This window comes from Podarcis filfolensis (assembly GCF_964270895.1).
Source record: "Podarcis filfolensis genome assembly, chromosome: 2".
Classification (NCBI taxonomy): Eukaryota; Metazoa; Chordata; class Lepidosauria; order Squamata; family Lacertidae; genus Podarcis; species Podarcis filfolensis.
Genome location: NC_139605.1, coordinates 49001823 through 49013896, shown reverse-complemented (window position 1 = coordinate 49013896; position 12074 = coordinate 49001823). Strand labels below are relative to the sequence as shown.

At 39.6% G+C, this 12074-nt stretch overlaps 1 protein-coding gene and 1 long non-coding RNA gene across 5 annotated transcripts in view; one reads left to right on the top strand and one right to left on the bottom strand.

The window, feature by feature from the left end:
- The window catches only part of PRKCD (protein kinase C delta), a 54200-nt gene that overhangs the window by 38248 nt on the left and 3878 nt on the right, over positions 1-12074 (top strand). For all 4 annotated transcript variants that reach the window (XM_083603359.1, XM_083603357.1, XM_083603360.1 and 1 more), the window contains exons 5-14: positions 280-436; positions 1683-1714; positions 2716-2801; positions 3750-3879; positions 4514-4614; positions 5983-6079; positions 7093-7214; positions 7870-8043; positions 9179-9270; positions 9713-9775. In XM_083603359.1, the coding sequence (XP_083459485.1) occupies positions 280-436; positions 1683-1714; positions 2716-2801; positions 3750-3879; positions 4514-4614; positions 5983-6079; positions 7093-7214; positions 7870-8043; positions 9179-9270; positions 9713-9775 (1054 nt within the window). The remainder of the gene's footprint in view (positions 1-279; positions 437-1682; positions 1715-2715; positions 2802-3749; positions 3880-4513; positions 4615-5982; positions 6080-7092; positions 7215-7869; positions 8044-9178; positions 9271-9712; positions 9776-12074) is intronic.
- LOC310757904 lies at positions 6076-12073 on the bottom strand. The gene is made up of 2 exons (XR_014545559.1): positions 11671-12073; positions 6076-11629 (listed from the first exon to the last, which is right to left on the bottom strand). It is a non-coding gene; the product is annotated as an uncharacterized lncRNA (long non-coding RNA).

Below are 12074 nucleotides of genomic sequence, written 5' to 3'. Positions count from 1 at the left end.
CAGCACTGTAGTTGTGGCTAGAGTGCCTGCTATCTGATATAGAATTTGCATATTGCTGAGTTTTTCTAACATGCTCCATATCTTCAGTTCATTTTAATGTTTATATTACTGCAGCAGCACTTGACAGAAGACAGTCAAAGGAGAGGAACAAGCATGTGCTCTTCTTTTTTTAGTGATAGTGTTTTATCACTAAGTTAAAATATACCTGTTAAACTAAATAATGAAACAATTATTCCTTTTATATATACAAGTTTCACTGTTTCATTTCTTTGCTTCCAGACAGCAAGCAGTCAATGAGAGAAGATGAAGGAACTGTGACTATGAACAGGAGAGGAGCAATCAAACAGGCCAAGATCCACTACATCAAAAACCATGAGTTCATTGCCACCTTCTTTGGGCAACCTACATTTTGCTCTGTCTGTAAAGATTTTGTGTGGTGAGAGCTATTGTCTGTTTTATTTATCTATATGTTGCACACAGCTCTGGCCTAGAGCAAGAACTGACAGATTCAGTTTTACCATTTTCTTCTCTTAGCTTGACTTCTACTCCAGCATTAGTTTTCCATAGAGTGACTGCCTCTAGGAAACCCTGAAGATGATTTTTTTCTGACCTGAAAATGAGCTTTTTAAACAGTTTACAAGGATGGCTTAAGTGGGCTTCTTTAACCAAGAAACTTGAGAACCACGTCAAAACAGCAACAACCCCTGCATCAACCACTGATGGATTTCATCAACAACCTTCCCCAACCTTGTACCTTCCAAATGCTTTGGACGGCAACTTCCATCCAAAACATCCAGAGGGCACCAGTTTGGGGAACACCCGATCAGAACCACAGTTTATTTATTTGACAAATTCATACACTGCTTCTCATCATGAAGTCATCAGAGTGGTATACAAGATGCACAAACTCTTAAAAACAAGAAAAGCATCTCTACAAAATCTAGAAATCAAATGCAATCACTTCTGCTGATGTGCAGTTAATATCCCATATGGTGTTCTAAAGGTTTGACAGCTGACTTCTTCAGCTTGGCTGTTGTTCTCTCTCATCTACTCGGGTAAAGGTAAAGGGACCCCTGACCATTAGGTCCAGTCGTGACTGACTCGGGGGTTGCAGCGCTCATCTCGCTTTATTGGCCAAGGGAGCCGGCGTACAGCTTCCGAGTCATGTGGCCAGCATGACTAAGCCGCTTCTGGCAAACCAGAGCAGCGCACGGAAATGCCATTTACCTTCCCGCCGGAGCGGTACCTATTTATGTACTTGCACTTTTATGTGCTTTCGAACTGCTAGGTTGGCAGGAGCAGGGACTGAGCAACGGGAGCTCACCCCGTCACGGGGATTTGAACCGCCGACCTTCTGATTGGCAAGTCCTAGGCTTTGTGGTTTAACCCACAGCGCCACCCGCGTCCCTCTATCCACTCGGGTACAGCCTCCATTTTCTAAGACAGCTTCTCCCATCTGGGACCACTTTGAAATGCATAGCTAGGTATTAACAGCAGGTTGAGGTTTCCCTGCTTCAAAAGTGTATTGTGACTTCTCTAGGGAAAGAAAAATTCAAATATTTCAGTGGGATCAGCTGCATATTCTTAATAAGACCTTGGGCTGATAAAACAACTTGTATGTCTGAATATTTTGTTTTATAAGTTTTGCTTGTGACTAAACCCTCCCCCCATTTCCTTTACAGGGGCCTAAACAAGCAGGGATATAAATGTAGACGTAAGTTAATTGCATTGTCTTTTATTCTTGGGTGGTAATAGCCGGTGAGAAACTTTAGTAGATGTAGTACAAATTGTTGATAATCACTATAGTTAACCTATTCTTTTAGATGCCAGGTAAAACACTACTTCTTCTGTAAGGCTTTTAGAGGCTGATCATTTAATTCATTTTTATAATGCTGTTATGTGGTTTATGAGAGTTATTTTAATGTTTCTGTTTATCTTGTTACCTTATGTTTGTAAACCACCCTGTGACCATTTTGGGTGAAGGCTGCTATAGAAGTAGCTGAATAAATAAGATTAAATAGCAGCAGTTCCTAATTATTCATTTTTGTTTTAACATTTAAACACCTGCTAAAAACATTTCTGTGCTAACAGGCTTATGCAGGCAATTAAGAAAACATGTTCCTGCAGTACTTAGTTGATGCTGGTTTTAAATTTTATGTAGTTTTTTAAAATTATATCAAGATATCATTGTTGTAAACTACTTTGATTTTTTATGATATAGTGGTATGAATATATTTTTAAATAAATATTACACTTGTCTAGGGCTACCATTTTCCAGATAACAAAAGGGCCTTTTATTTTTTTTGTCACAGAAAAATAATAATAATAATAATAATAATAATAATAATAATAATAATAATAATTTATTATTTGTACCCCGCCCATCTGGCTGGGTTTCCCCAGCCACTCTGGGCGGCTTCCATAGAAACCAAAAAACACTAAAATATCCTACATTAAAAACTTCCCTAAACAGGGCTGCCTTAAGATGTCATCTTGTGATACATTAAAATGCTAACAGATATATTTAAAATTCAACCCTAATAGTAAAAGCTTTCCAATGTATCATTTCTACTGATGTATATAAAGTTGTAACTATCATACAACCGATAAATGAAAATCAGAGAAAATAACATTTTTGTGTAGAATACTTTATATATATCTCCCTCCATGAAACTTAACTGCCTGTATCTTTCTATTCCTGTTGCTCTTCTGAAGAATGTAATGCTGCTATTCACAAAAAATGCATTGATAAAATCATTGGGAGATGTACTGGTACTGCAGCGAACAGCAGAGATACAGTGGTAAGTAATAAAACATTTTATATGTTCATTAACCGCAGTATGTATTGTGTGTACAAAAAAAAGACATGCAGCAGTAAAGAAAACCAGATATGTGCTTTTGACATATTATGTAAATTTGGCATGCTTATTTACTTTTGCCTATTATTTTGTTTCTTAAGAATCAAGTTATCAGAGATCTTGAATGTGATTTATTTTTTGCAAGTGGGAAGGCAAGAAAAGACAACATGTGGGTCTGAGCAGCTAAGCAAATTGCTGTTCAGTTTAAAGTTTTGTCTTTTGGTCCAGGTCCTGCAGTTCAGCAGAAGTTCTCCAAAAGGCCCCAAAGAATTTTTTTTTAAGTCTTTAAGGAACTATGCAATGTTGTTCCCTTACCCTGGGAGAAAGGGATTTGTGCACTCACTACCCTAAGTCTGTCTGACCAAGCACAAAGAAGTTCCGGAGTTTAAAAAGGCAAAAAACATATGCTTCCTTGTTTTGCATAATTTGTCAGAATAAAGGCATTCTTCTTGACTTGCTCAAAAACTCCTCTATTCATTGGCTCACCTGTCATTTCCCACATGTATTGATGTTTTCCTAGATTTTGTGGCTGCAGATATATCTTCTCTAAAGAAACGCAATGTGTGTGAATGAATAGGCAGGATACTGTGCTTCAGATTTGCCATTTCAGGCACAAAGAAGCACAGTAGACACACAACACTGTCCATGGAGACTTTTTCTTGGACATTTTAGAATATGTTTTTATTTAGGATTCTTGTGGGCAGTGTCTCTAATATGTTAAATTCAATGTTTTTTTTATTTCGTTCAACTTGTTGCTTGTGTCAACCTTCTGGCTACATGATCGGATAAATAATGGATTTCTCGTTCCCTCTCCTTGAAAATCTTGTGTGAGAGAAATCTCCAAATACTTGTCTTACTCCCCCCCACACACACACATAAACGTGTCTTCAGTTTCAGAAGGAGCGCTTCCACATCGATATGCCTCACAGGTTCAAAGTTTACAACTACATGAGTCCTACCTTCTGTGATCATTGTGGTAGTCTTCTCTGGGGACTTGTTAAGCAAGGATTAAAATGTGAAGGTACAGTCTGTTTCTTTTGGCCATTACAAGCCTTGGGCAAAATAGCTGTGCTAGGGGGAATTTTGAAGAGGGAAGCGATCAGTTCTGTGATTACAGTAGCACCTTGGCTTACGTTACCCTTGGCTAATGTAAACTTCGGGTTGTGAAAGCAGCAAACCCAGAAGTGTTTCGCCCCGCGCGCATGCGCAGAAGCGGTTTACCGCTTCTCCTCCGGTTGCGAAAACCTCAGGATCTGGCCAGACCTCTGGAAGGGATCCCATTCGCAACCGAATACAAGGTACCACTGTATATGCTTGTGCTGTCTGTAAGAGTTAAACAGAAAAGTATGCACATGGTTTGTGTTTTCTAAAGGTTTTTTTTAAAAAAAACAACAACTTGACAACCTTCAACAGTGTTCACAAGTGAAAAGAAATAGATGATCTCCAAACTAAATGCTGTTCTTGTTTTTTAAAATGCATGTAGTAATGTTTGCTTCTTTTTAATCCTGAGAGTAAAAATGGGGGAAAGGCAAACACAGATCTCAGTTCAGTTAAAGGACCCAGCGAGCAAACTGATCACAGTAAAAATGGTAGATTCATCAATTGTGCTTATAAATTGCATTATGCTGATGCTGTTCATAACTGTATTTCTTCAGAATGTGGAATGAATGTGCACCACAAATGTCAGAAGAAAGTGGCAAATCTCTGTGGAATCAATCAGAAATTATTGGCAGAAGCTTTAACTCAAGTTAGTCAGGTATGCTGCTTAGTCCTTTTCCTCATATCATATTTTATTATCTAATCGTCAATACAAATGATAATTTTCAAGTGATAAATTCCGTATCATATGTATAACCACTTAGCAACATTGACATCCAGTTTACCCTGTTAAGTGATGGGGATATTACCACCCCCTTGCTTACTTGGATTTCAGATGAAGTGCAGAATTGTGGTAAGATTTTCCTCAATATTTAGCAAGAGGTTCAGATGAACAGCTAAAGTCCTTACAAATGCCCCTTTGCAAATTGGCACTTGTGTAAATGTGCATCTGTGGTCACTCTGTGGCTGCGTTCGGACATCTGGTGGATCAGGGACAAACCCTGTGTTACACATTCAGTGGAGGAGCTTCATGCTCCGGCACTGGGGGGGGGCAGAGAGCAGGTGGGGGTATGGCTGGTGTGCGTCCCAGGGGCGTGGCGTGCCACCTGCAGGGGGCGTAGCACCCAGTGCAGGCGGGGGCAGCTGCAATGGCACCACACCGGGATCGCGCTGCCAGGGCTGGTATGCTCCTCCCACCCCTCCTTCCTCCACCAGTGTACACATTATCTCCTGTTCCTCTTCCCTCAAACTTAGTAGAACATTTTCTGGTTTACTCAAGTCACAGTCTGCCATTTAATGCAAACCAACAAAATGGTGTAAGCAGATCTTCCAGACTAGGGTTGCAACATAGGGAAATCACACAGGCACAGAGCTGATTCACAGTCCTACAAACTGATTTGGAAAACTGGAAACGTGACAACTGAACACAGCCCCTGTCTCTAGAAATGCAGATTTATTGACATTCAAGTCAAATGTTTGAATGTTTAAAGTAAGAATCTGCAGTCCATTTCCAGTTTTCATAGTTGAAGATGGGGATGTGGGAGAAGCTTTTGATGACAAGAGACACTGTTTCACAAACTGTCAGATTTAGCAGCTTGGTAACCATGAATTCCTAATGTGACAACTGTGTCCACAAGCATCATATGCAGAATACATAAGTTTGCCACTTTGCATGTAATTTGCATACACAAAAAGACTCGGTGTAAGAATTCATGTACACACTTGTGGCGCATGCGTGTTTCACATCATCAGGTGCCCATTCTCTGTATTTGTGTCCCCACAGTTTGCAGAAATGGTTTGCAGAAACTGGTCATGTGCAGTCTATTCTGGTAAAATAAGACAACAAACCCAGTGGAAAATTAAAATCCTCCATTCTTCTTCTTCTACACATACTAATATTACATAAGAAAACGCCTTACATCATGCCAAACAATGTACTAATATTTAGCCTGGCTATTTTAGTGAAAAGCAATCATTTCTTAATTTAAGCATAAAGTAATTCTGAATATTCATTGTTTCTTTTCAGAAATCTTCCAGAAAATCTGATTCTGGGTCAGTAGAAAGTGTCGGAATTTACCAAGATTTTGATAAAAAACCTAAATCCTTGAGTGGCGATACAACAGGTGAAAAACATTTTTTCTTTATTGTGTATGCATAATTCTAACAGTTAACACGTAAATTTAAAACTTGTCAATACCCATATAGTACAAACAATATTTTGTCACTTGGTTTGATGGTTTATTCTTAAAGTAGTTATGCAAAGATATGGACAACAAGTAAAGATATGCACAACACTTCTTCACATGTAACTACAGCATCCTACCTTGTAGCTGAGAGCCTTAATTCGTAGACAAAGATTGTGGAGCGCTCTCAACTTAATTCAACTATAATTCAATCTGACTATAACTTTTGTTGGTGGGGGAGAGTTTTTCAGAATCTCCTTGCCTATGAAATCACCTTTGGCTTGGTACCGAAAGGACCACCAGCTTCCCACCTGAGACAACTGCCTCACCCAAGCCTCATGAGCAGGCTAGCCTTGGCAGCTAGTCTTCGTTTATGGACTGTTTTCCTAGGAAAGGTGAACTGGCACAAGCTGATGTCATTTTTTTGGCGCCAGGCAAAAGTATTCGTTTTATTTGTAGATGCATTTCAGCATGTAGTGTAACGTGGTTTGTTATTATTAATGGCTTTAGCTTTTCTGCCAGATCCTTTCTTTATATTTTTATTGTTTGTATGCTTTTATTTTATGCCTTAAGGATGGCATAACAATTATCTAAATAAAATCTGCCCCCTTCCATGCCCCTGTAAGCAGTGTAGGCAGAACTATAACAGCTTCCCTAAACTTCAGTTATTAAAGCCTCTAGTTAAGAACCCAGTCAAGAACTGTGTGTGTATAATGCAGCTCTGATGTTTTGAATTCATGCCTGCATGGAATTTGAACTTATAATTCCATGCATACATGTACATGCATGACAGCCATCCCTCCATCCTTCACTCTAGTGACAGGAACAGATTTATGGAATGGTCAGTGTGATACATCAACACTTCATAGAGTCATAGAATAGCGTGCCATTTAGGGAGAAGAGAGAGAAGCTTCCTGGTCCTAATAGAAAAATTTGCATTTTGCTTTTTACAGATAATAGTGAGTATGATAAGCTTTGGGAGGGACGTTCACTGTCACGACCATCTGGTAGGAGGAAATTCAACATAGACAGTTTTGTATTCCACAAAGTTCTTGGGAAAGGAAGCTTTGGAAAGGTGGGTAACTGGTAGGGCATGATTTTCTTTACATGTATAAACGACTGCCAAACTGCTGGTTGTATGTTGCTAGAATGCCTTATATGGTGTGGGAGAGAGCGTGAAAGTGATCCATGTGATTCTTCAGGCCACCAGCAAAGTGGGACTGGGGGGCTAAGACTCAAGGCAACAGGTGCCTGGGACCTTTGGTGGCTGTGAGGAAAGGTGTTGTTCCACTCCCCCCACATCCCCACCTCCAGTTGTGGCTTTTAATTGATATTGGCTGTGAAATGAAACATTTCCTAGTGCTCTGCCTTTTCGCTGCTTGGCTTGACTCTGGGAAGGAGATCCCAGGTACAAGGGGAAACTTTTATGGCCTGTTGGCCAACTCTAGTCAGCACCTGCTGTACCTGATGTCTATTCTAACTCATGAAGGCTTCAGTCACACTCAGTTCTTAGCTCAGGATGCCATGAGACTGTTTTCTGCTTTTTATGAACACATATGACTGTAGGCTGCAAAATGACACGTTTATTTGCCTGAGCACAGGGTATTGTGTTGTTCGCACTCTGATCAGGTCTAATTCCACTGTTGCACAGAGGGGCAAATGCAGGACATGATCATCTGGTGAGCTTCTAAAGCATAATTTGCATCCCAAAGTAATCTTTTGTTTTACAGGTACTACTTGCTGAACTGAAAGGGAAGAATGAATTTTTTGCAGTAAAGGCTTTGAAAAAGGATGTGGTACTAATTGATGATGATGTGGAATGCACCATGGTAGAAAAGCGGGTCTTAGCACTGGCATGGGAAAATCCATTTCTTACCCATTTATACTGCACTTTTCAGACAAAGGTACACTGCAATCCTTAATTTGCTGTTGCTGTGACTGGCAATGTAAAATATGTAGGTGACTTATTTGAAGAGAGTATGTTTGCTTAAAGAGCATATTATTACATCTGTGTATCTTCTTGCATACTCCTTAAGTATCCATTTGCAAGCTCTGCATTATTTGTCCATTAAACAAACAATGGATACCACTGGACTTCAGCTCATATGTTGGGGCCCATTCCTGGGTTGCAGCCTAACCTAAGGTGGGTCGCAACAGTAGTACCGGCACCACACAAATATATGGTTAGAAATTATAAAGAAGGCTCCCAAATGCATGTTTGAGTTGCAAGGGACCCTGAAATAGCCACGACATGAAAATAAAACTTTTCCTGAAAAAATGAGCCTGGTGCAACTTTTTCATTAAATACAGAAATGAAAGATAGATTCACAAAAGGCTCTGAAATCTGGTAGAGGAGAAGCGGTCTTCCCTTCCTGTCTAAATGGTTTGGGTCTGGGATACCCAAAGGCCATGTCTTCCCATACCAAACCCCCAAATGTATTGGAGAGACTCTTCTCTTTATCTTCTTTTGTGACTGAGGCACAAGTAGTCCACATGAGAGAAAGGACCTTCTCAGTGCCTGTATCCAGACTGTGGAATAACCTACCCTGTGAGATCCTCGCTTCCAGGCTTCCCATAGGCATCTGGTTGGCCACTGTGAGGGGAGGATGCTTGGATAGGTGGGTCATTGGTGAAATCCACCAATGCTCTCATGTTATTGCTTTCTGGGCCCCTCTCTTAACTGTTTTTCGCTGACCGATTAAAACTTCCTTGTTCTAATTAGTATTTGTCATGCCAGGCAGATGATCTTTGCACAGCATAACCTCATTTTTAAAGTGTTGTCATCTGCTGCTGTTTTTACGGCTTTTGTGGAATGGTCTTGTGCTTAATTGTTGTCAGCCTTCATGAGCAATGCACACGCATTGGAAGGGTGTCGTACAAGTTTTCTACATCAATGAACGTCTGACGCTGCTTGTTAAGATTTCCAGCCGGAGGCTGCCACCAATATATGACTCGACTCACTTGAAGAACAACATGTTCATACTGTGTATATAGTGACATCCGTCAGCTAATGTTGTGTTCTTTCCTGTTTGTAAACAGGACCATCTGTTTTTCGTTATGGAATTCCTTAATGGCGGAGACCTAATGTTCCATATACAGGACAAAGGCCGCTTTGATCTTTTCAGAGCTACGTAAGTGTTGATAACATAATGTTGTGGCAAAGTTTGTGTGCCCGATTCTAAAACTGCCCTTCTGTATAAGATGGGATGTGCTTTTAGCTTCTGCACCTATGCAACATAACAGCAAGTGTTCTACTCATATCACAGATTGTTGCACCTCCACAAGTGCTTAGCTTTACGGCACCGTTGCCATGCTCAGTTTTGCTAAGGTATTAAAGGGAACAATTAGATTTCCAAGAAGTATACTTGGGGAAGGAGCTGACTTAGGAATAGCCTTTTCCAACTTAAGCTGTATCCTAGGGTGTTAGACAAACTCTCCAGCATTTAGTGGCTAAGGGAAAAGTGAGAGGTTTCTGGAAAAGTAACCAAAAGAAAATGAAGTACTACATCATCAGTAGGCCCCTACTTTATATAAATTAATCCCTCCATCTAAAGTGTTTTTACTGTGTTTCAGGTTTTATGGAGCTGAAATACTGTGTGGCCTACAGTTTCTTCATAGCAAAGGCATTATTTATAGGTGAGTGCTGATTGACCTCGGTAAGCCTTGTAAAACATTGCAACAGTTACGTCCTGAATTGGTGGATTCTGTCATTAACCGACAAGCAGAGTGTTTTACAAGGAACTGTTCCCTATTAAAAATCTGATTTTATTCCAAATGTGTTGAAAAGAAGCAATTCAGCAAGCACTTGAGGGCAATATAGAATTGTTTTCTTGTGTTTTTCTCCTTGGCAACAAGAATAAAGAAATGTTATTTACATTAGACAAAAGACCCTTTGTTTCACATTCTTGATTGCCAAGCACTTAGACACAAGTCTGAGATATTTTGTCTTCCTTCTGGTGCCAAAGGAGATTGCTAGTAATTAATCCAGGATACAATCCTGGAAAGGGGAGACAGCATCCTCAGTGGGTGGCTGTTCATGAGAGGCAGAGAGAATTCACATCTGCCTATGTTACCGGTGTCTTTTCCCTATCTATAAAATGCAGCAATGTTCTTTGATGACACAATTCATACGATAACGTTACTTGTAGACAGACTGATGCCAACAAGTCTCAGGTTTGGCTGACATCTTCAAGTGATGCCTCGTTTTGAAATCTCTGCCATGTTCACCAGATCTGAAGACTGTACTAAGCGGGCTACAGTTTCATAAGCCACACTCAGTCTCCTATTAGCTTTCATCTAAGAGTCGGTTTGAAAGCTGCTCTGCAGCGTTTTATATTTAGCAACATTTTCTGAAACTGCAAGTTAGCTATTTGTTAATGTCCTGTTTTACAGAATGAAGTCATTATGCAAATAATATGAAGGAAGGTTTTTTTTAATCTACAAGTATCAGTCCTGTGAGTGGGAGGGCTGCTAACTTGAACTTAAATAGAGCTGTATTGTGTGCTTCTACAGAAGCTTTGTCTAAATTTTTCATAATGAGAAATGGCAGTTGACTGTGCCTTGGCAATGGTTGCTGCTCTTGGGAATTCAGCTGCCAACAAGGAAAGAATTTCTTGATGTCATATGAAACACGGGCTTTCATGATATCATTACTGGCCAGTAACAGCTATTGGCAGCCTTTCGCTTTAGTACAATGCTAAATGCAAACTGCTAGAGATTGGGGCTGTTGCAGAGTTAATTGCTGGATATAAACTTGCACATGAATAAAACAGTTTAAAGGGGGGAAGCACATTGTTTTTAGATGTGTTAGGCATATGTACATGCCTGTGTTTGTGTGTGTGTTGCACCAGGCAACATTTTAGAAAAGCTGCTCTATCCTATTTGAGAATGTATTTTCAAGGATAATGCCTGGCACTTTTATTAAAAATAAGTACTTATAAAAATAAGGCGTTGCTCAATTAGTGAGAGAACCTTTTTAACTAATCAGAAAGCTTTTAATTAATCTCAGCAATGAATTGACTGGATGTTGCAGCCATTCTAAAAAGGAAAAGTTGTCAAAAGTGGGTAGGGAAATACCGTTTCTTCCACTCTCCTGTACATATTTCAGTACGGAATTATCAAGCTTCATTAAGACGCAGTAGTTTAAACTTTTGAAAGTTTTTGTTGATTGCATGCATCATTAATTCTCTGCTACTGGCTTCTTGGCAGTAAGTTTTTTGGAAGTGTGCTTTAAGTTTATTGGCAACTGGTTCTTATGGCTGCTGTCTAAGACCAGAGTGCAAATGATGAACACATGTCTGTAGGATAGAACCCAGACTATAGCTGGAGCTTTGCTTGTTGACTCTTTTGCAGCATTTACCCCTCCGGTTAAAGCTATAATTAATTGCACAATGCAATGAACTATTCTTAATGTGGCTTGATAATGGATCTGTGTAAATTAAAACAAATGGTTTATGCACCATAGGCAAACAAAAAAAAATGTGACTAAAACTCAATATTTCTGTGTTGGATGCAAACGTGATAAATAACACAACTTGTTGAATCATTTAGAAGTGAAGGCCTTTGTTGCCAATGCAAAATTTCATTGTGCCCCAGGGTAGACACATTAAGGATTCTACATAGCGCCTCCACCTCAAAAGCCTCAATTTTCATTTTCTCATGGATTTATTTTAATTCATGCTTTTGACATGGAGTTAGCATTGGAGCCCTTCTTCTGCCTTAGTTTTCATTTAAAAAAAAATGGAAAAATTGTTTGTTTACTTATCTGCCAACTTCAGTATCTTCTCCACTCTGGCAGACATGCCATTAACTATTTATTAATGCTGAAAGTATCCTATGAGGTTGAAAGCAAATATCTTTAAGTGGATGAAGTTGCTAAGTCATTGGGGTGCTTTTGTCCAGTTTGAATGGTTGTGCTGATTAGTTTTATTTTTTT